Genomic DNA, 20,014 nt, shown 5'->3' with positions numbered 1-20,014 from the left:
ATTTTTCACCTTGTGAAAATTAAGGTAATGTAAGCATTAATTTATGTGCATTGGTGTTTTGCCTTTGTATGTTTGTGTGAGAGTGTTGGTGCCCTTGGAACTGGAGTTACAGGTAGTTGTGAGCTGCCATTTGGGTGAGAGGGATTGAATCTGGGTCCTCTGGAAGAGCAGTCAGTGCTCTTAACCACTGAGCCATCTCTTCAGCCCCTTAAACATTTAAAAAATAGTATTTGTGGGTGTTAGGTAAGGCTCAGGTGGCATGATGATAATGTATGATATCTAAGCTACATTAGCTTTCTTTAGTCCCTTGTTTGCCTCTAAAATCTCTCAAATCGTTTCTTTGTTTTACCCCTGAACATCTGCAGGATGGCCATGTAGAGGTAGCACGTTTGCTTTTGGACAGTGGTGCTCAAGTAAATATGCCTGCGGATTCCTTTGAGTCTCCGTTGACTCTAGCCGCCTGTGGTGGACATGTTGAATTGGCAGCACTGCTTATTGAAAGAGGAGCAAATCTTGAAGAAGTTAATGACGAAGGATATACACCCTTGATGGAGGCTGCTCGAGAAGGGCATGAGGAGATGGTGGCACTGCTGTTGGCACAAGGTAATGCACCTCCTTGGGTGTTTTGGATTTCAGCTGAAGTAGATACTGTTTTTGCACTGATGAGAAAATAAATTTTCTGTAGCCTAGGCAAGCTTTGGACTTTGAATCTTACAAAATTCTCGATACTTTAGAAGGCTGAGCCTAAGTAGAGATGGTAGATGATTGTTAGCTTATTTGAAAACTGTATTATAATTCTCTCACAGCTAGTTCTGTCTTTTGTTGTGCTTTTAGGTGCAAATATAAATGCCCAGACAGAAGAAACCCAAGAGACTGCTCTTACGTTGGCTTGCTGTGGAGGCTTCTCTGAGGTTGCAGATTTCCTGATTAAGGCTGGGGCTGACATAGAACTCGGCTGCTCCACACCTCTCATGGAGGCGTCTCAGGAGGGACACCTGGAGTTGGTTAAATATTTGCTGGCTGCTGGTATGTGGCTTTGAAAATGTCTTCATCACAGAAAGAAGAATACAAACAATACTTTATATGTCTCAAATCTAAAAACATTGAATTAAGAAATAGAGACTACAGTGGTGGCTATCAGTCTAGGAATAGTGTAAGGGGATGAAGAATATACAGCAAAAAGGGGAATTTTGGCGGAGAGTGCCAAGGTTCAGTGACTTACCTTCTGCATAGAATGGTAATCCTGCTTAAGAATAATGGAATGTTTTATTAGTGTTTAAAGTTTTTATTTAGAAAGAGAGAGAGTATGAGGATCTGAGTACAGGCATGCCTGTGCCACAGCACACATGTGAGAGGACAACCTTGACTTGATTCTGTCTTTCCAATATGAATTTCAGGAGTCAGACTCAGGTCATCAGGCTTGCTAAGCCATCTTTTCATCTCCTAATTCAAAATTTCTAATATGAGCAGACCATGGATGTTTTTATCACCAAGGCATAATATATATTAATTAATGTATCTGATTATTTTAGTGTTCATAATATAACACTGAACCCCATAAATGTATATAAGTATTGTCTGTCTATTAAAAATAAAATTAGGGTTAAGGATGTAGCTCAGGATTAGAGGCCTGCTTAATATGCATTAAGCTCTGGCTTTGTTAGCTTGCCATGCATCTCTAGTCTCAGGTACTGGGGAAGCTAAGGATGGAAGATCACCTGAGCACAGCAGTGTGAGGCCAGCCTGAGCAGTATTGCAAGGCCTTGTCTTTAACGGACTTCTTACTATTGTTACTATTTGCTTAGTGTTTGCTTATAAACTCTCCATTCTCTTCTTTTGGAAGAAAATTCTTCGTGCTTAGTCTTTGTTGATGAGAGGAGATGGCTATGGCATGATACATTAAGTCTGTTTATTTCTTGACTTTTCTAAGTTGCCTCAAAAAGGGGTCGGGGAGAGAGGACCCTACTGGTTAAAGCACTTGCCATGCAAGCATGAGGGTCATTCCCAGCAGCTACGTAAAAGCCAGGTGGGCCGGATGGCCACCATGTAAGCCCAGGGACAGGGAAATGGACAGGGAATCTGCAGAGCAAGCTGGCCAGCTGGACTATGGCAAGCTGCAGATTTAAAGACTCTACCTCAGTGTATAAGATAGAGTATCATTAAGGAAGAAAACTGATGCCACCCTTTGGCCTTTACAAATATGTTCTACACATAGAACACGTAGATACATAGACACATAGACACATATACCACAGTCATACATGACCCCAAAAAGTGAGAAATAGGTTATTGGAAAAGTGCTTGTTTCAAATATTTGTGCTTTATTCTTTGTTAAGTAATATCAATCAATAAGTATATTTTTTTTAGAATATCTGTTGTCTGTAGTATATGCCAGAAAAAAGTTGATAAAAAGACAAATTTTGTCTTTTAAATGTTATATTGAGTTTCTTATTTTATCCAGGTCTGATACATTGTTTTATTTTTTGTTTGTTTTGTTTTTGAGACAGGGTTTCTCTGTGTGGTTCTGGCTATCCTGGAACTTACTCTGTAGATCAGGCTGCCCTTACAGAGGCCACTTAGCTAGAATTTCAGTTCACAGAGATCCACCTGCTTCTGCTTCCCAACACTGGGATTAAAGGGGTCTCCTACCACTGCCCAGCTCTGATACATTATTTTAAAGCTGAATTCTAAAATGGTGGCACATGCCTGTAGTCTCTGCATTGGAGAAGCAGATGAAGGAGGATCTAGCCTGGTCTATAAATTGAGTTCTAGGCCACATAGTGAAATCTGTCTCAAAACAAAACAAAACAAAACAAAACAAACAAAAAAAAAGAACTTTATATAGGTGGAAGCAGGAGGATCAGGAGTTCAAGACCATCCTTGTCCACAGAAGAGCGTATCTGAGCTACATGAGATTATGTATCTACAAACTAAACCTAAAACAAAAGAACTTCTGAATACTAGATATTTTACTTAGCTTTTATATTATCTTTATTAATTGCCTCTAGCAATTGTGTTATTAAAAATAATAGCTGGGTGTGGTGGTGCATGCCTTTAATCTGAGCACTCAGGAGGCAGAGGTAGGGTGGATCTTTGATTTCAAAGCCAGCCTGGTCTACACAGCAAGTTGCAGACCCTGTGTAAAACAGTGAGACCCTGTGTGAAAAAGAAAGGAAAAAGATATTAAACTCATTCTGTTTGTTCTCTTTTGAGTCTGGGACTCTGTAATATATTCCTCTTAACTCTTAACTCAGCCTTCTGGGGAAGATACCTGGCTTATACAAAATTTTTTTTTTAATTTTGAAACTAAGTGATGCACAGTTGCTACATAATCTCACCAAACTAACCTAACTAGCATTCAGTAATTAAACCTAGAGCCCCTGACATCACTTTCTGTTGTGTCTCAGTTGATTTATCATATTTGGCTCCTGCTATTGACTTGAAAGGTAAAGTTTCCAGAGTTTTCAGATTAGAATGATGACCCCCCCAACCTCAACCAATCCTTTTCTTTTTTTGGCTTTGGTTTGAGTGTGTTTTATTTTTTGTGACAGGAGGCTAGTCCTGACTTTAAACTCCTGTTGCTCTTGCTTTCGCATCTCAAGTTGGGGTCACAGGTATGCCCTGTCATGCTCAACTTGTTATCCACCCAGTTTTAATTCATGGCCAATCTTATTTCATGTATATACTTCCCACTTCCCTCGTTTTAAAATAATTTTTATTTAAAATAAACATTTATACTTTTAATTTTATGACATACTTATTAAGTTTTATGTACTGGGCGAGTTTGTGCATTCCTTTAATCCCAGCATTTGGGCAGAGTTAGTAGGATCTCTGAGTTCAAGGCCAGCCTGGTCTACAGAGCAAGTTCCAGGACAGCCAGGGCTACATAAAGAAACCCTTTCTCAAAACAACAGCAACAACAACAACAAACAGGGTCACTGAGTTGCCCTGGCTGGCTTCAACTAGACGGGCCTCCAGCTCAGAGATCCTCCTCCATTGTGCTGGGATTGAAGGTGTGTACTACCATGATTGGCATGCATAAATTTTTTTAATTTGCAGGTTCTTTGTTTCCTTTTTTTTTTTTTTTCTTGAGAATTTTTTCTTGATGTTGAACATAAAGTGAGTTTATTCTTTAGGCTTTTATACATTTTGCTGATTGTCTGTGATTATACTTGACATTATTTTCCTTTTCCTTATATTTTCATGAATTAATGGTTAATTCTAGAGGGAGGCTCAGTTGTGTTCAGGTAGAATTTTTGAAGATAGAAAGACCTAATCAGCAATATTTCTATAACTTCTTCAGTGGGTATCTATCTGTCTTTTTAGTATCTGTTTTTCTCTCCTTTTTTATAGTGTCAGTCATTAGCTTTATCACAGTTTAGGTCCCTTAGATTATAAGATTATGAGAAGTTGCAAAGTAGAGGTATCCTAGAATTCTGTTACTCCATTCTTGTTCATTAGCTGGGACTATCTATAAAAAGAAATCTACCCTTAATCAAAATTTGATAAGAATTCATGTAGAAATTGTAGGATAAAGTTTGCCTTGACTTTCCTCCTCTTTTTTTTATCCATTTCTAAAAATGATAAGATGATCCTATAGTATTCTTAAAAAGTAGCCAGTGTAATGGGAGAGAGAGGAGTGTTTTATTGTTTAGTGTTTTTTAAAATTACTGCTTTGTATGCATATTTGTGTGTGTGTGTGTGTGTGTGTGTGTGTGTGTGTGTGTTCAAAAATGCACATGAGTACATGGTCACAGGTATTCCTCAGTGTCTGTGGAAGGCAGAACAATTTCATGAAGTCAGCTTTTTTCTTCCTCCTACTTTTCTGTGGGTTCCACAGAAACACATGTTGTCAGGCTGGGGTAGCATTGCAGAGCTATGTTACCAGCCTTTATTTTTAAGGTCCTTTGGGCTCCATGACTTTTTAGTTGGTCAGGATTAGGAAGTATATATTTTTATTTATTTATTTATTTCTTAACATATTTTTCTTAAACATTTAAAAGAAGTGTCAAATTCATGTTTTACTGCCAATTTATAACTATGAGGTTTTCATTTAACTTAAATAATTATTGTGTTTCTTTTAACAAGAAAAATTTCCATTTTTACTAATGATTATTCACTTGATTTGGACCATAATATTCATAGAACTGTTTCAGGATACAGATCAACATTAATATCAATATGAATATTCATTGTTTAAATTTTTTGGTTTTGTATATTATTTAAGGTATATTTTATCAGATATACAGGCAGATTCTCTGCTTTAAAATCATTTGGCTTATTGTTTTGTTGTAAGGCAAAACATGTTTTTGTGAAGTTTAGTTAAAGGAAATAAGAGAAAACAGAAAGGGAAATATAAATACCTAACTATATTTTAATGTTGTCTTCACATTTTTAATTCTTCAGTGTCACCATTTTGTAAAATTGGACTAATGTAATTCCACAACTCTGGAGTAAATGTATGATTTTATTTTTTTCCTAGGTGCTAATGTACATGCTACCACAGCAACAGGAGACACAGCTCTAACCTATGCTTGTGAAAATGGACATACAGATGTTGCAGATGTTTTACTTCAAGCAGGGGCCCATTTAGTAAGCTATTTTAAATTTCAAATATTTATGCATGAATGTTAATACTTATTCATTTGTATCATTTGAAAACATTGGTAATGATCATAGGGATTTGATAGTGTGGTTCTTTGGGTAAAGGTTTTGCTGCCAAAACTTGACAACTTCAGTTTGATTCCCAGAACCCACATGGTAGAAAAAGATAACTCGGGTGCTGGAGAGATGGTGCAGACGTTAAGAGCATCAGCTGTTCTTCCAAAGGTCCCGAGTTCAAGCCCACAGACATCTGTGGTGAGATCTGGTGCCCTCTTCTGGCCTGCTACTGGCACACATGCAGGCAGAATACTGTATCAATCAATCAGTAAATAAATAAACAGACAAAAAAAAATCCTAAGGAAAAAGATAACTCTCAGAAATTGTCCTCAAACCTCATATGTGCATGTGGTCGCACACACATTTATTCAATTGGCTACCGTAAGTTATTGGATATATCATATGCATTTGAAAAGCATGTTTAATAGAAAATACTGTTTGTTTTCTTGGGTAAAGCTATCAGTTTCTCATCCTACTCCCATTTAACTTGTACTTTTTAAACTGCTATTTATTACATAATGTCATAAGATTCAGTTATCTATTCACAGAATAGAATAAACTGTCAGTTCACTTGGGTGATTCTCTGACCGAAAGCATTTGAAAGCAAAGCTGCTTCTGAAGACAGTTGAGTGTTGGAGGGTCTGGCTGACATCTGCAAGGCCGCAGGTCCAGCCCCAGCTTGACAAAAGCCGATACATCTTCCTAACAACATTACCATATTTTATTTTATTTTTTTCTCTTTTTGTATTTGGCTTTTCATAATATCAAATTAATACAAATACCTTTTAATCATTTCCATAAGAGATATCCTCTAATAGATACCTGAGAATATTGTTGAAAAGTAATTGAGTAAAGTGTATAATATTGTTATACTATTATTTCTACTAATTCTAAATGCTGTAATGATGAGCATTATTCCTTTTGGTTTGTTGAGACAGTGTTCTGCGGTGTTTCTGGCTGGCCTGATGCTATGCAGACCCCAGGCTCTTTTCTTAGTCTACCACATGCTGGGATTGCAGGATAGTGCCGCTACATCCCAAGCACTCATTCCTTTTTTGTTCTAATAAGTATATTTTTAAATTTTAATTAATTATTATTATGTATGTGATTTGTGTCAGTGCACAAATGTGAGGGTCAGAGGACACCTTTGGACAGTCAGTTCTCTTACGGGATCTAGAGATTGAACTCAGGTCATCAAGTTTGTATGACAAGCGCTTTTACCTGTGGAGCCATCTGTCACTTTACAATGTGTGGAGGTGTGGGTGTGGATGGAGGCCAGAGGTTGATGTTGGTGTCTTCCTCCATCACTCTTCATCTTTTATCTTGAGGTAGAGTCTCTAAGTTAAACCTACAATTTACCAGTTTGGTTAATCTAGCTAGCTGGCTTCTGCTGTCTCTGTCTCCCATGTGCTGGGATAATGACAGGCCACACCATATAAACTTGGCATATATGTGGGTGTTGTGGATCTGAACTCTGGTCCTTATGAGTGTACAGCAGACTCCCTGCTAAGGTATCTATCAGCTTTAGCACCCATTCTTCTCAAGCAGGATCTGCTGTATGAGTTAACATTTCTGGGAGATACCTGAGATTATGACAGATCTCAGTGTGCTGCCTTTCTGTTTGTTTCTTTTTCTTTTCCTCCTCTTTTTCTTTCTTGGTGTGTGTATGGATGTATGTGCATCTTAAAATTTTATACATTAAACATTGGAAAAGTAACTAAAATCTTAATCATTTCATCAAATCACTAATGTGATATGAATAGGTAAAGAGAATGGTTTACGCATGTAACCTGAGTACTCTGGAGACTGAGACAGAAGGATTGTTGCGAGAGTTCCAAGCCATCCAAGGTGTGAGAGTCATAAAACAGACTAATCAAATCAAAAGAAAACAAAAAATCTGCTGTATTATTCTTATTTGTAAAATGAAATGTTATACCATCTTTAGAATATTTTACTATGGTCATGTAAATTTTACTGTGGTTGTTAAGAGTTTAAGGAAAAATCCGAAGGAGTACAATACAGTATAGTAGAAGTGCCTTTTCTTATGCTGAGAGATAGTAAACTTGGGTCATGTTTCGTTTTGTCTTGTTTTGTGATATGGTCTCATGTTACCCAGGCTTTCTCTGAACGTGCCATGTAATAGATAAGGGTACCCTTGAAGCCCTGGTGTTCTGGCCTTTACTTCCTGTGTGTAGGTGCTCTATTCCAGTTGATATAATGACTGCCTAGTATACCTGAGGCTTCAAGTTTGATTTCCAGCACAGCATAAACCAGATGTGACACATACTACACACACATGGGAACTGAACCCTGGTTCTCAGTAAGAGCAGCAGCAAGTGCTTTTAATTGTTGAGCCATCTCTAGCCACCACTTTTCCTTTTTAGTGAGATGTTTAGAACAGATGAATTGTAGTTAAGTGACTGAAAGAGTCTGTTTATATGATTTGTAAAGATCGTGTTAATCTAGTTACCTGTCTGCAAGCATGGATGGGTTATGTGGTCATAAAATGAAATCCTTGAAAAGATAAATTTTTAAGGTATAAATTATTACTGGTAATGGTGGTGTTATATAAGTTGTCTTCAAATCTTTGTGTTTATGAGTCTAGAGGAATGGGCTTGCAGAAGACCTGAGTTTGGTTCCCAGTACTCTTGATGGGTGGCTCACAGCCATGTGTAACTTCAGTTCAGGAATCCTCAAACGCCTGCACTCATGCCCAGACCTCCTCACCATATACATAATTAAAAACTAAAAGCCTTATATGTACTAGATGTATCATAAAACATACCATTTTTTAAAATTACTTATGAGGACTGCTTACCAACCTTTACAGAGGAAGAGTTTATTTGTTTTAATAGATGAGAGTTGTTATCACTAAAATAAGCAGTTAATACATTGCCTATTTCATTAAAAAGGAATTTAACATTATAATTTCAAATCATGGGCTGAAGCAATATCTCAGTGGTAGAACACTTGCTTTGTTTATGGATTCTTTCCTAATAGCAGAAAGTGAAAAAATGGAAATCATCCATCTCGTTTTTTTTTTTTTTTTTTTTCCTCATACAGTTTCATGCTACTTAAATAGGTCGAAAAAGTAGGAAAGAAATTTTTTCTTGATGTCAGTACTCAATTAGGAATATGATTCCTTGGGTTACTTTTTGTCATTTACAATTAATTTGACTCACAGTTTCAGAGTGTTCAATTCAGAATTGCTTTATCTTGTTTGTGTGAGCAGAGCATCATAGTAGAAGTATGAGGTGGAGGGTGCTCTTCATTTCTTGGCAGATATTAAATAAATAGAAGCTTTCTTTTCATAACCATATTATTGTATGTCTGTACTTAATTTGCTTTGCTTTTGTGCATTAATACTGTACTACATGGGGGGCTGGAGAGATGGCTTAGTCGTTATGAGCATGGTCTGATCTTCCAAAGGACCAGGGTTCAGTTCCCATCACCCACCTGGCAGCTCACAATTGTCTGTAACTCCAGTTCCAAGGGATCTGATACCCTCTCACAGTCATACATGTAGGCAAAACAGCAATGCACATAAAATAAAAATAAATAATTTTAAAATATTTCTATACATAGAAAATAAACTCAGATCAGTGTTTAGTATGTGGCTTTCTAAAACTTTCTTACCTGCTACTTTTATTGTCATTCATTATATACAATAATGGGTTCAATTATGACATTTTCATATACATATGTATTTTGATTATATTTATTCCCCCCTTTCATTACCCTCCCTTGTCCTTTTCCCATTTTTCCTTGATTTCCTTCCTTTTCCAAAGTAGTCTCCCTTCTACTTCATGGGTTTTTTTGTTGTTGATGTTGTGACCCAGTGAGTTTAGTTTAGGATTGCTTACAGGTCTTCGTGAGGTTATTTATGGGAACATGGGCAACTTACCAGTAGCTACACCAGAAGAAACTGTCCCAGCAACATTAACTGCCTCTAGGTCCTCAGGGAGGGATGGGGCCTTGTGAGGCCCTACCCCCAAGCGACTGTTAACTGCCCCTCCCCCTTCCATAAGGGAATGTTGACAACTCAGTCATGTGTAGGTCTTATGCAGGTAAGCACAGCTGCTCTGAGTTGATGACTAAAGGTCTCGTCATACCACAGAAGACAGCATTCCATAAGACTATACCCCTTCCTTCAATTCTTACATTCTCTCTACCCTTCTGTGCTATTCCCTGAGATTTGGGCTGGGGGGTGAAGAATGGTACCCATACCATGTAGGGCTAAGCATTCAACAGTCATTTATTCTTAGCACTTTGCAGTAACACCAACCACAGCAAAATGAAGTGTCTTTGACCAGAGCTGCCAGAGTAGCACTAATCTATTGACATAAGTGTAGGGTTTTTTTTGCTGTTGTTTTGTTTTTTAATGTGTATGCCATGTGTGTAGGTGCCCCGGGGAGGCCAGGAGAAGCTGTCAAGGTCTCTTGGAGCTGCAGTTACAGGCCTGATTTGGTACTAAGAAGAGAACTCTGGTCCTCTGAAAGAGCGGGTAGCCCTTTTAACCACTGAGCCATTTTTCCAGTGCCTCAACATAAATATTTAGAGGTCATTTTGACCATTCACAACATGCCCATATAGTAAAACAACAGTAGTTACTTCCTGTCTAGAGCTTGTGAGCAGGATGAGTCACATTTAGGTTTGAGTAGGCTTGAGTAGGTTGATGTTGTTTTAAAGACAACCCCTGCCTTCTAGAGTGCTGGAATCATAGGCGTGTACAAAGCATACCCAGACAGTTATTTAAAGTAGCCCATGTTCTTTTGAAGTTACGTGTCAAACAGGAATAATAGATCAAATTTTTGTTCCATTTCTCTTTTTATAGAAACATCAGAATAGGTTTCATGATGGATACTTTGTACTATAATGTTTGAACGGGGTTTGCTATTAGTTGAGATTAATATGGGAGGGAACAGGGAGAGAAACTGAGTACTTGACTGTCAGCTTCAAATCATGTAATGATCTCAGTACTTTTTTACTCGGTCTGTATCATAGGAACCTGTGCACTGGGAGGTTGGAGTTACTTGTAAGTGAACACTTTCCAGACCACATTGTTTTTTATATGATAGAGATCCTGTTGACTCTAGTCAATGATTGAAAAGCATTAAACACATTTATAATGAAAGGGAAAACTACAAAACTAATTGTCTTAAAATAGCATTTGATTTTTTTCTTATACCTCTTGACATCTTAATTATCCTTAGGGAGATATTCTAAAATGTTCCTGCTTGAAACGTTAGTTTTCTTTAGAGACCAAGGCAGGGGTGCCTACAATTTAGATTAATTACTTCCTTACAAGAGTTATACTAACATTTTATTAAAAGACTATTATCATATCCTTAAAATACTCTCGTCAAGCTTTCTGTGTCAGGTAGCTCTCTCTTAGGGGCCAGCCTGTTGTACACACTGAGTTCTAGGCCAACTGAGGTTACTTAGTGATAATCCTGTCTTAAACAAAACCGCTTATAGCAGTGTGGTGTCTCATGCCTTTAATCCCAGCACTCTGGAGGCAGAGGTAGGGATTGGAGGACAGCATGGTCTACACTGTAAGTTCCAGGACAGCTAGGACTACATAGACAGACTTCGTTGCAAAAATAAACAAAAACCTTAATGATCATAAGATTATAGTCTTCATTAATTAGGATTGTTTTACTTGAAAATGCACCTGAAGTGCCAGTGAGAAGGTCTTCACAGCCAGATTTAATTCTCATTTTTAGGGCAAGATCTGTAAGTTTTTTTTTTTTTTTCTTTCTCAGGACATGAAGACTATTTTGAAGAGCACAGTTTCAAGCCAACGATTAGATTATAGCAGCCTTTGAGGCTTATAAACTGCTACCACATAGAGTAGATATTATAGGTAAATAGAACTTGAGATGTTTGAATTCAAGCTAAGAAATTTAAAGACTTTGTTGACTGACAAAATCCTCTTCAATTTAAAAATATAATGTCTCAATAGACAGATTTGCATTGCTAGTGGTTCATTTCCTTAGTGTTATTTGTATGTAGTATTTTTTTAATCTCCCAGAAGAACATAAAAGTTACTGTTAGTGAATCTCAAATTTAACTGAGCAACCTTCTACTCATTAATTTCTTGATTAAATATCACAAGCAGAATACACATGAGGTAAAAGAAGTCCAGTTGGTGACTCAGCTCAAACAGAACATTTTCATTGCTGAGTGTAGTGGAAATCCCAGCACTTGGGAGGCAGAGGCAGGTGAATCTCTGAATTTGAGACTAGCCTGGTCTACTGAATGACTTCCATGACAGGAGAAAAATGCAGCACAGTTGTTTTTTTTCCCCCCTCTTGATAAGGCACTGTCATTTAAAAATTAAACTGGAGTATTGAAAATAAAGTTCAGTTTTGTAATATAAAAGTTTGGCAGGAAGTATCAGGTGGCAGTGGGATTGTGTCTTCCTGACAATTAAGAAGAAGGAATAACAGCTGTGACGTGCTTTCTCCTTCTTACTGAAGGATCTTTAGCTTAAATTGCCTAAAGTTGTAGATAGAGTAAATATGGCCACAAACTGTGGTTGCTTGACTACTGATGGCATCAAAAGTATATTCAAGCAAGACCTGGGAGCTTATGCCTATAATTCCAGTAACGGGGGGGGGGGGGGCAAGTCAGTAGGATTGCTATGAATTCAAAGCTAGTTTGGGCTCTGTAGAATGAATTCAAGGCCAACTTGGGCTATCGTGTGAGAGATCCTGTCTCAAAACAAAAACAAATAATAATAATAAAAAAAAGTGCTCATGATTGTTTTCTGTACTTGTGTTTGTAAAAAGACAGAGAGGTGCTGATGAGTTTGTGTTGAAAGCTGTTCTGGTATACTGCATATAATAAACATGGTAAATATTTACATAGCCTTTGTTTAATAAACCATATGTTTAAATGAAGCTAACAAAAGCAAATAGGTGTATAGGTGATTTTTTTCCCCCATTATTGTTTTGTTTTCCTTAAATTTTTTTTTACATTTATTTCTCTTATGTGTGCGTACATGCACGTTGCGCCTGTGGAGATCAGAGGACAACTGAAAGAGTCAGTTGTCCCCCTCCATTCTGTGGCTCCAGGGCTTGAACTCAGCTCATCAGCTTAGGCTGCCAGCACCTTTACCTACTGAATCAGGTCACTTGCCTTTTTTGGAGATGGAGTCTCAAGTAGCCAGGGTTTGCCTCAAGTTCTGCATGCAGTTGAAGAAGGCTTTCAATTGTTTGTGTGCCTCTACTTTTGGGTGCTAGGAAGACAGGCACGGACCATGGATACATAGTTTTGAAATAGACTTAAAAGATAGTAAATAAAATGTGCAATAAAGCAAAATAAAAGAATTCGGATAGAAAAGCTAGACAAAGTCCTTTAGGCCATTTGATGTCTTCACTGTGTATATATTTTTAAATCTAGATGACTAGAAATGCTGGTTGCCTACACATAAATTCAAAATCCATTTTAAAACTGGATTATTTTAGCATTATCTATAGGTGCTCATTCTCTCATAACTTAAGAGTTAGTAAAAAATATTACCTGATCAACATGTGTAACAATAAAAAGGCAAAGTAAACTAATTTTATCAGTAGTTGAACAATATACACAACCTGGACTTCATGGCCACTTCTTTCTTAGACATAGTGGGTAGGATGTACTTGTGGGCTTAGTGCCTTCAGGGCCTGAGACAGAACAGTTGTGGTTTTGAGGCCTGCAGACCCTGTCTCAAAATAAAATTTAAAAGAAAAAGTCCTTTTGGATTGGAATTTCTTTTGCTGCAATCCAGCTTAAACTTTCTAATAGGCTGATAATCCATACTTATTTAACTTTTTATTTACTTGATGTTTATGTGTGTTGTGTATGTCTGCACACCACATGTGTGTTTGGTGCCTGGGGAAGCCAGTAGAGGACATCAGATTTCCTAGAACTAGATTTAGAGAAGCTTGTGAACCACCATGTGGGTTCTGGGAATCAAACTTGGGTCCTCTGAAAGAACAGCAAGTGCTCTTAACTGCTTAGCCAACCATCTTTCTAGCCCCCACACTTAGTTTAGTTTTCCCTGTTGACAAAGCACCTTTTTAAATCGAAAGTATGGCAGCTAAGTGAAATAAAACCATCACCTTTTCAGCCTTTTCTTAGTAATAAATCAACTGGAACAGCATTTACATATGTAGTATAATTTAAACATGAACCTGGAGGATAGGTAAGAAAACTCTTCATAGAAGCAAGTTATCAGCAACAATTTCACTACTTAGGTGAATGTAGCAAAAGTTTGCACACTAACCGTACAAGTTCCATTGAGTGCCATTTGATATATAAGGCCTGGTTAGAAGCATTCTTGTAGCTGGCAAACTTTCTAGAGAAGAAACATGATCTTGCTGCTAATACTATATCTTTTGTCTTTAACTATTTAAGTGTTTAGTTTCTATTCTTAAAAAATTCTGTCCATTGTTATATTTCCCCCCTTATAAAATACTATAATGATTTTCTAGTGTCTTGTTTTCACTTTCTAGTAGAATCCTTTAAAGTGTATGTGTGCATAGATGTATGCCACACACATAGAGGTCAGAGGACAACTTCCATCTTTTGGTAGAATTTTTAATAGCCTTTAATAAAATATCTGGATCCTTTTAATCACCTTACAGGACTTAAGTTCCCCCCTCCCAAAGAGTTCAAATGAATAGTTAATATAATTGTAATTAGAAAAATGAAGTTATAGGCTGGAGAGATAGCTCACAGGTTAAGAGCATCGGCTCTTCTTCCAAAGGTCATGAGTTCAATTCCCAGTAACCACATGGTGGCTCAAAACCATCTATAATGACATCTGGTGCTCTCTTCTGGCACGCAGGCATCATACTGAATAAATAAATAATAAATAAATAAATAATAAATAAATAAATCTTTAAAAAAAAATGAAGTTATTGGAAACTCAACTAAACATTAGTATTGTTATCTTTAATGATTATTGTTGGGTATGCAAGGTTGAATTTGCCCGTGATAGCTTATGCTATCTAGTGTAACTGAAGAGAGTCTGTACATTAGAAGAATTGAGGTTGGTAGTGTGACTGTCCACATGAGTAAGCGTTAAATCCTCATTGTTTATCGTATCATTAGTGCTGGGTCCTTAAATGTTTAATTAGTTGACTGATTTGCTTTTTTTTCTTTAATAGGAACATGAATCTGAAGGTGGAAGAACACCTTTGATGAAAGCTGCAAGAGCTGGTCATTTGTGCACTGTTCAGTTTCTTATTAGCAAAGGTAAAGCAAGTTCAGAAAGTGGTAGTTTTCAAAAGCCTTCCATTCCTGAGAAAAATACTTGGTGGTTACAAATAGTCAGACTTTTTGTCGTTATATTTTATATAGTAAACATAGAGTTTGTGAGGTGCTTACTAGAAATTTCCTTATTAGTCTTTCGGTTTTTCATCAAACAGTATATGATTTTTCCTGAAAACTGGAGAGGGTAAATGTAAATGACCACTGTTCTCCAGTAAATATTGGACACTTACAAGGCAGTTTTGCTGCAGACTCAGGTGGGAGATGCTGTACTTTTTGTCAGACAGTTGCATTAACAGTACACAAAGGTCTTTTAAAAAATATGCCATGAAGGCTGTGCATGGTGATGCATACCTATGTCAGCATGCAGAGAAAGGCAGATGGAGCTCTGTGTTTTAGGCTGACCTAATCTCTAGAAGTTCCAGGCCAGCCAGTGAGATCCTGTCTCAAATAAATAAGTAAATGTTCCTTGAAACAGTATGGTTGCATAAGGAAGACCTACATGGTGACACTACCAATAGGCATCCCAATAGGGATGGGGAAATCTTACAAGGCTCAACCTTATAAGCTAGATCAATAGCTACAGGCAGTTTATGGCTGCTGGGGTGAGGGGACAACTATGAAGCAGATGGATAACTTTTACAGTTCTCTTATGCTTCTATAATTAAATACAACACCTAGTCATATCCAGCAACAACTTGCTAAGAATATAATTAGAATTGCCAGGAATTAAGAACACATCAAGTACCACCTTTCTAGGTTGTAGCAATTGCTAAGTAATTCCATTGTCTGAATTCAATTATTAAACAACTCTTTTGTTGATTATTAATATTAAATATTAATTTATCTTTTAGTTGAACAGCAGTTATTCCTAAACCAGCTATATACCCAAATCACCACACAGAGACTAGGATTTATTTAATTAACCTAGAACACAATTGTGGGCAATAATTACTCCATCCTAAACCTTCAAGCACGCATAGCTTCTCTCATTCAGATTTCCCACATTCATTATACTTGCTTTTTAGACATATTTTAGGTCCAGTTGGTTCATCTCTCCTGCTGTTTCCAGGTCCTCCCCAGCTCTCTCTCTCAGATCCCCTCTCACTTGCTTCTCCCTCCTCTTCTCTGGACTAGGATGTCCCACTCTATTCTCTCCATTGCTCAGCATTGTCTTGTTGTTTTATTGACAATACAGAGAACAAATGGTGGCATATTTACACAAACTTGAGACAGGTGGTGCTTAGAATAAGCATCACAATGCAGTGTCTGGATTGAAACCAGAGAGTGGGGTAGAGAAATCAGCATGTGAATGAACAAGGGTAAATTGTATACATTCCATAAGAAAATTATACCAACACAACTTAAAACATAATTTCATGTTTTAATGTAAGATCATTCATTATTGTCTTGTCTTTCTCAAAAGGTTGTCTTTATGTGATTTGGGATCATTTTAGTTGAAGATTAAACAAAATACAACAGTACTTTGGTTTTTTTGTTTTGTTTTGTTTTCTTACGTGACACCAGTTTATAGTCAGAGTTAGTAGTTACCACAGTTGGGAGTAACTGAAAAGGGTGCACATCATGGGACTTAAGGGTCGTGAATAGTATTCTATTTCTTGATCTGAGTTCTAGCTACACAGGTGTGTCCTCTTTGTGAAAAGTTTTAAGCTATATACCTATGATTTATATTTGTATCTCTTATACTTGAGAGAAATCTTTAAATGATGTTATAAACTTGATCTCACCTTTGTTAAGATTCCTGTTTTTCTTTAAAGGTGCCAGTGTGAATAGGGCCACAGCCAATAATGATCACACGGCAGTGTCACTAGCCTGTGCAGGAGGCCACTTGGCAGTGGTTGAACTACTGCTGGCTCATGGAGCTGACCCTACTCATCGACTCAAGGTATTCTACTTTTTTGGTTTTGTTTGAAACAGGGTTTCTCTGTAATTCTGTCTGTCTCTGGAGCTCACTTTGGTCCCAAACTCACAGAGATGCTCCTGCCTCTGTCTCACAAGTGCTGGGATTAAAGGGCTGCACCACCACACCCAGCCCAAGTTATTCTACTTAACTACAGTGTGTAAGTAATACTAGCTGAGTATGGTGGCCTATGCCTATAATCCTTTCAGTAAGGATTCAGTGAGGCAGTACCAGTGTCAGTGGACAGCCAGCATGGAGTAAGTATTGAGACTCTGTTTCCAACAACAACAAAATACAAAACAAAACAAAAACAAAAAACAAGCAAACAAATAAAAACCACCAAATAATAAGATATAATTAAAGGTATGCTTGATATTTTAGTGCTTAATAGTTATTACTGTCAATGATACTTGAACTACCTATGGTGGCATAGTGTTTGGGAAACCAAAGCAGCAGGATTGCCTTGAGTCCAAATCAAGTTTTAGGCTAAATAGCAAGAACTGTGTCTCAAAACCTGAAAGTAAAATTAATACATATGATTTTATGTGATTTACTAAGTAATTTTATCAGAGTATAAGAATAAATTTTATAAAGAATTAACTATGATCATTCTTTCTTAGGATGGATCAACAATGCTTATTGAAGCTGCAAAAGGTGGCCATACTAATGTTGTTTCTTATCTGTTGGATTACCCAAATAATGTTCTATCGGTTCCCACCACAGATGTGTCTCAGCTTACCTCTCCTTCACAAGATGAATCTCAGGTAGAATGAAATAGACTATTTATTGATAATAAGTATTCTTTGAAAGTTTTTGTTTAATGAAAGTAGTAGTTCTTTTCTGTTTAGTTATCCTTGAAATTCATAGTATACTCCAATTCATTAAATAGGTTAGAATTTAATTTTATCTTTTATTCATATTGAATTTGAACAAAAGTAAATTAGTCAATATATAGTGAGTATGTGATATGTACTTCTCACTATAATTGGGACATCAAGGCTTTCACTTCTAGAGGTAATAATATTAGTATTATTTAACCTAAATCATCAAGCACTTATAGATTGTTTTGAATCTTCTTATTCATATTCCCAGAAATTATTTTTGGTGAAGACTTTAAAAAATTTTAAGCTTTAGTAAATAAAGTAAGGGGGTGGGAGAGATGGTTCAACAGTCAGAAGCACTTGTTACTCATCATCTATAAATTCGATTCAGAGGATCCTATGCCTTGTTCTGACTGCCAAGAGCACCAGGCCACCATGTAGCACATACATACATTCAGGCAAACACTCACAGACATAAAGGGAATAAATCTAAGAAAGAAAAAAGTGAACTTGATGGTATATGAAGAAAACAAAGTTTTCTTTGTTTTCTGTGTTTTATGTATGGACCTTTGTTTCCTCCTGTGATCTGAGATGACTTTTTCTGAGTTGACGTTGTAGGTTCCACGTGTACCCGTACACACACTTGCCATGGTTGTGCCTCCCCAGGAACCCGACAGAACCTCCCAGGAAACATCTCCTGCCCTTTTAGGAGTGCAGAAAGGTTAGTTGTTGAATTATTTTCCTTAAAATTGATACTTTTTCAATTGATAAATTATAGTTTAATAGTACATAGGCACTTAATGTACCTGTGGCTAGTTGAGATGCATAACTTTGACAAATGTCAGTAGTGTTAGAGGATACTTAAATAAGATAGTCCGAAGAATTAGAAAACTGTCTTCCTTTTTTCCCTGCTAACATACTGCTAGATGTAGTTTTCTATTGGCCATACGCATAATTACTTAAGAAGTAAATTAAACTTTTTATTACATTAAAGCAGAAAAATTTGTCAAACCTTTTTTTTTCTTTTTTTTGTGTTTTTTTTTTTTTTTTTTTTTTTCTTTTCCTTCTCAAGAGAGGCTCTTGCTATGTAACTGTGTCTGGCCTAGAACTCACTAGTTAGAACAGGCTGGGCCTGGTCTTGTGGCAGTCTTTTTGCCTCTGCCTTAGTGCTGAAAATATGAGCATGTGCTACCACACCCAGCTTCTATTTGACAGTATTTTAGCCAAACTATAGTGTAATAATAAAAATGTGTGCTGGCTGCCTAGTATATCTTTATAGCATCAATGTACTTAATGAGAAAGAGGTTGAAATGTTGTATTCAGTGCATATAATGTTGGAATATAGTGGATGAGCTGAACAAATAATTATCAGTCTGTGAACTTGGATGATTAATTATCAAAATGTATGTGAATAAAATCCAGGTGACTTTCTAAATGACTTGAATTTTTTGGCATTGAAGACAGGGCTTCACATTGTAACCTAACCTGTCCTGGAACTCTCTATGTAGTTCAGGCTGCCCTCACTCCTGCTTTTGCCAGTCTTCTTGCCTTAGCCTTCCAAGTGCTAGAATTATAGGCCTGAGCTGCAAATGATTAAGAGGAGTCTACACTGTTTGAAGGAGGGGTTCAAGCTTATTAGCTCTGGTTTTGTTCTCTTATTGTTTCATTTGAAGACGTTAAAGTGTCTTTTCTTGATAATTATATGTTGTAATATCTGAGTTTGCTGAGTTTCTAGGATATTAAAAACTACATAAGAGTTGGAACTGTTGTATAGTAGTGAAACAATTATGTAGCATACATGAGGCCTTGGTTTTTACTACCAGTACCCTCTGCCCAAAAAACTTGCTATAAAAAATTTATGAATACATCTTATTTAGTATATCATAAAGACTATTGAAATCACAACTCAATATGTAAGTATATGGTAATGTAGCCACCATGCCTGGATTCCTGATGTTTTTAATCTTAGCAAATAGAACATATATTTTTAAAGGGCTCTGAACATCATAACCAGCTAATAGTCTTTTCTAAAATATTTTAAACTTCTTGTTTTTATTTTCAGATGGAAATAATTATTACTGTGTTCATGTGTTTACATGATATGTGTGGGAATACATGTGCTGTAGTGCATGTAGGGAGATCAGAGGACAACTTTGTGGAATAGGTTCTGTCCTTCCAACTATGGTTGGGTTCTAGGGATCAAACTCAGGTCACCGGGCTTGTTTTGTGGTTTGTTTTTGTTTCTCAAGACAGAGTTTCTCTCTGTAGCTGTGGCTGTCCTGGAACTCACTCTGGAGACCAGGCTGGCCTCAAACTCACAGAGATCACCTGCCTTTTTTTCCCAGAGTGC

The 20,014-nt window shown here is 36.9% G+C and overlaps 1 protein-coding gene across 1 annotated transcript in view; it reads left to right on the top strand.

Annotated features, from left to right (window-relative positions):
* Positions 1 to 18,385, top strand: part of LOC129685834 (ankyrin repeat and KH domain-containing protein 1) — a gene marked incomplete at both ends in the record, with an annotated part of 34,659 nt that extends 16,274 nt beyond the window's left edge. Inside the window, 7 exon segments of the mRNA XM_055619341.1 lie at positions 366 to 603; positions 835 to 1,026; positions 5,483 to 5,592; positions 14,820 to 14,907; positions 16,701 to 16,828; positions 17,464 to 17,607; positions 18,283 to 18,385. Coding sequence (XP_055475316.1) covers positions 366 to 603; positions 835 to 1,026; positions 5,483 to 5,592; positions 14,820 to 14,907; positions 16,701 to 16,828; positions 17,464 to 17,607; positions 18,283 to 18,385 — 1,003 coding nt within the window.
* Between the last annotated feature and the right edge of the window lie 1,629 nt (positions 18,386 to 20,014).

The sequence above is a fragment of the Psammomys obesus genome, unplaced genomic scaffold, assembly GCF_907164565.1.
Source record: "Psammomys obesus unplaced genomic scaffold, mPsaObe1.curated_primary_1811, whole genome shotgun sequence".
Classification (NCBI taxonomy): domain Eukaryota; kingdom Metazoa; phylum Chordata; class Mammalia; order Rodentia; family Muridae; genus Psammomys; species Psammomys obesus.
This window is presented reverse-complemented; position numbering and strand designations above follow the sequence as displayed.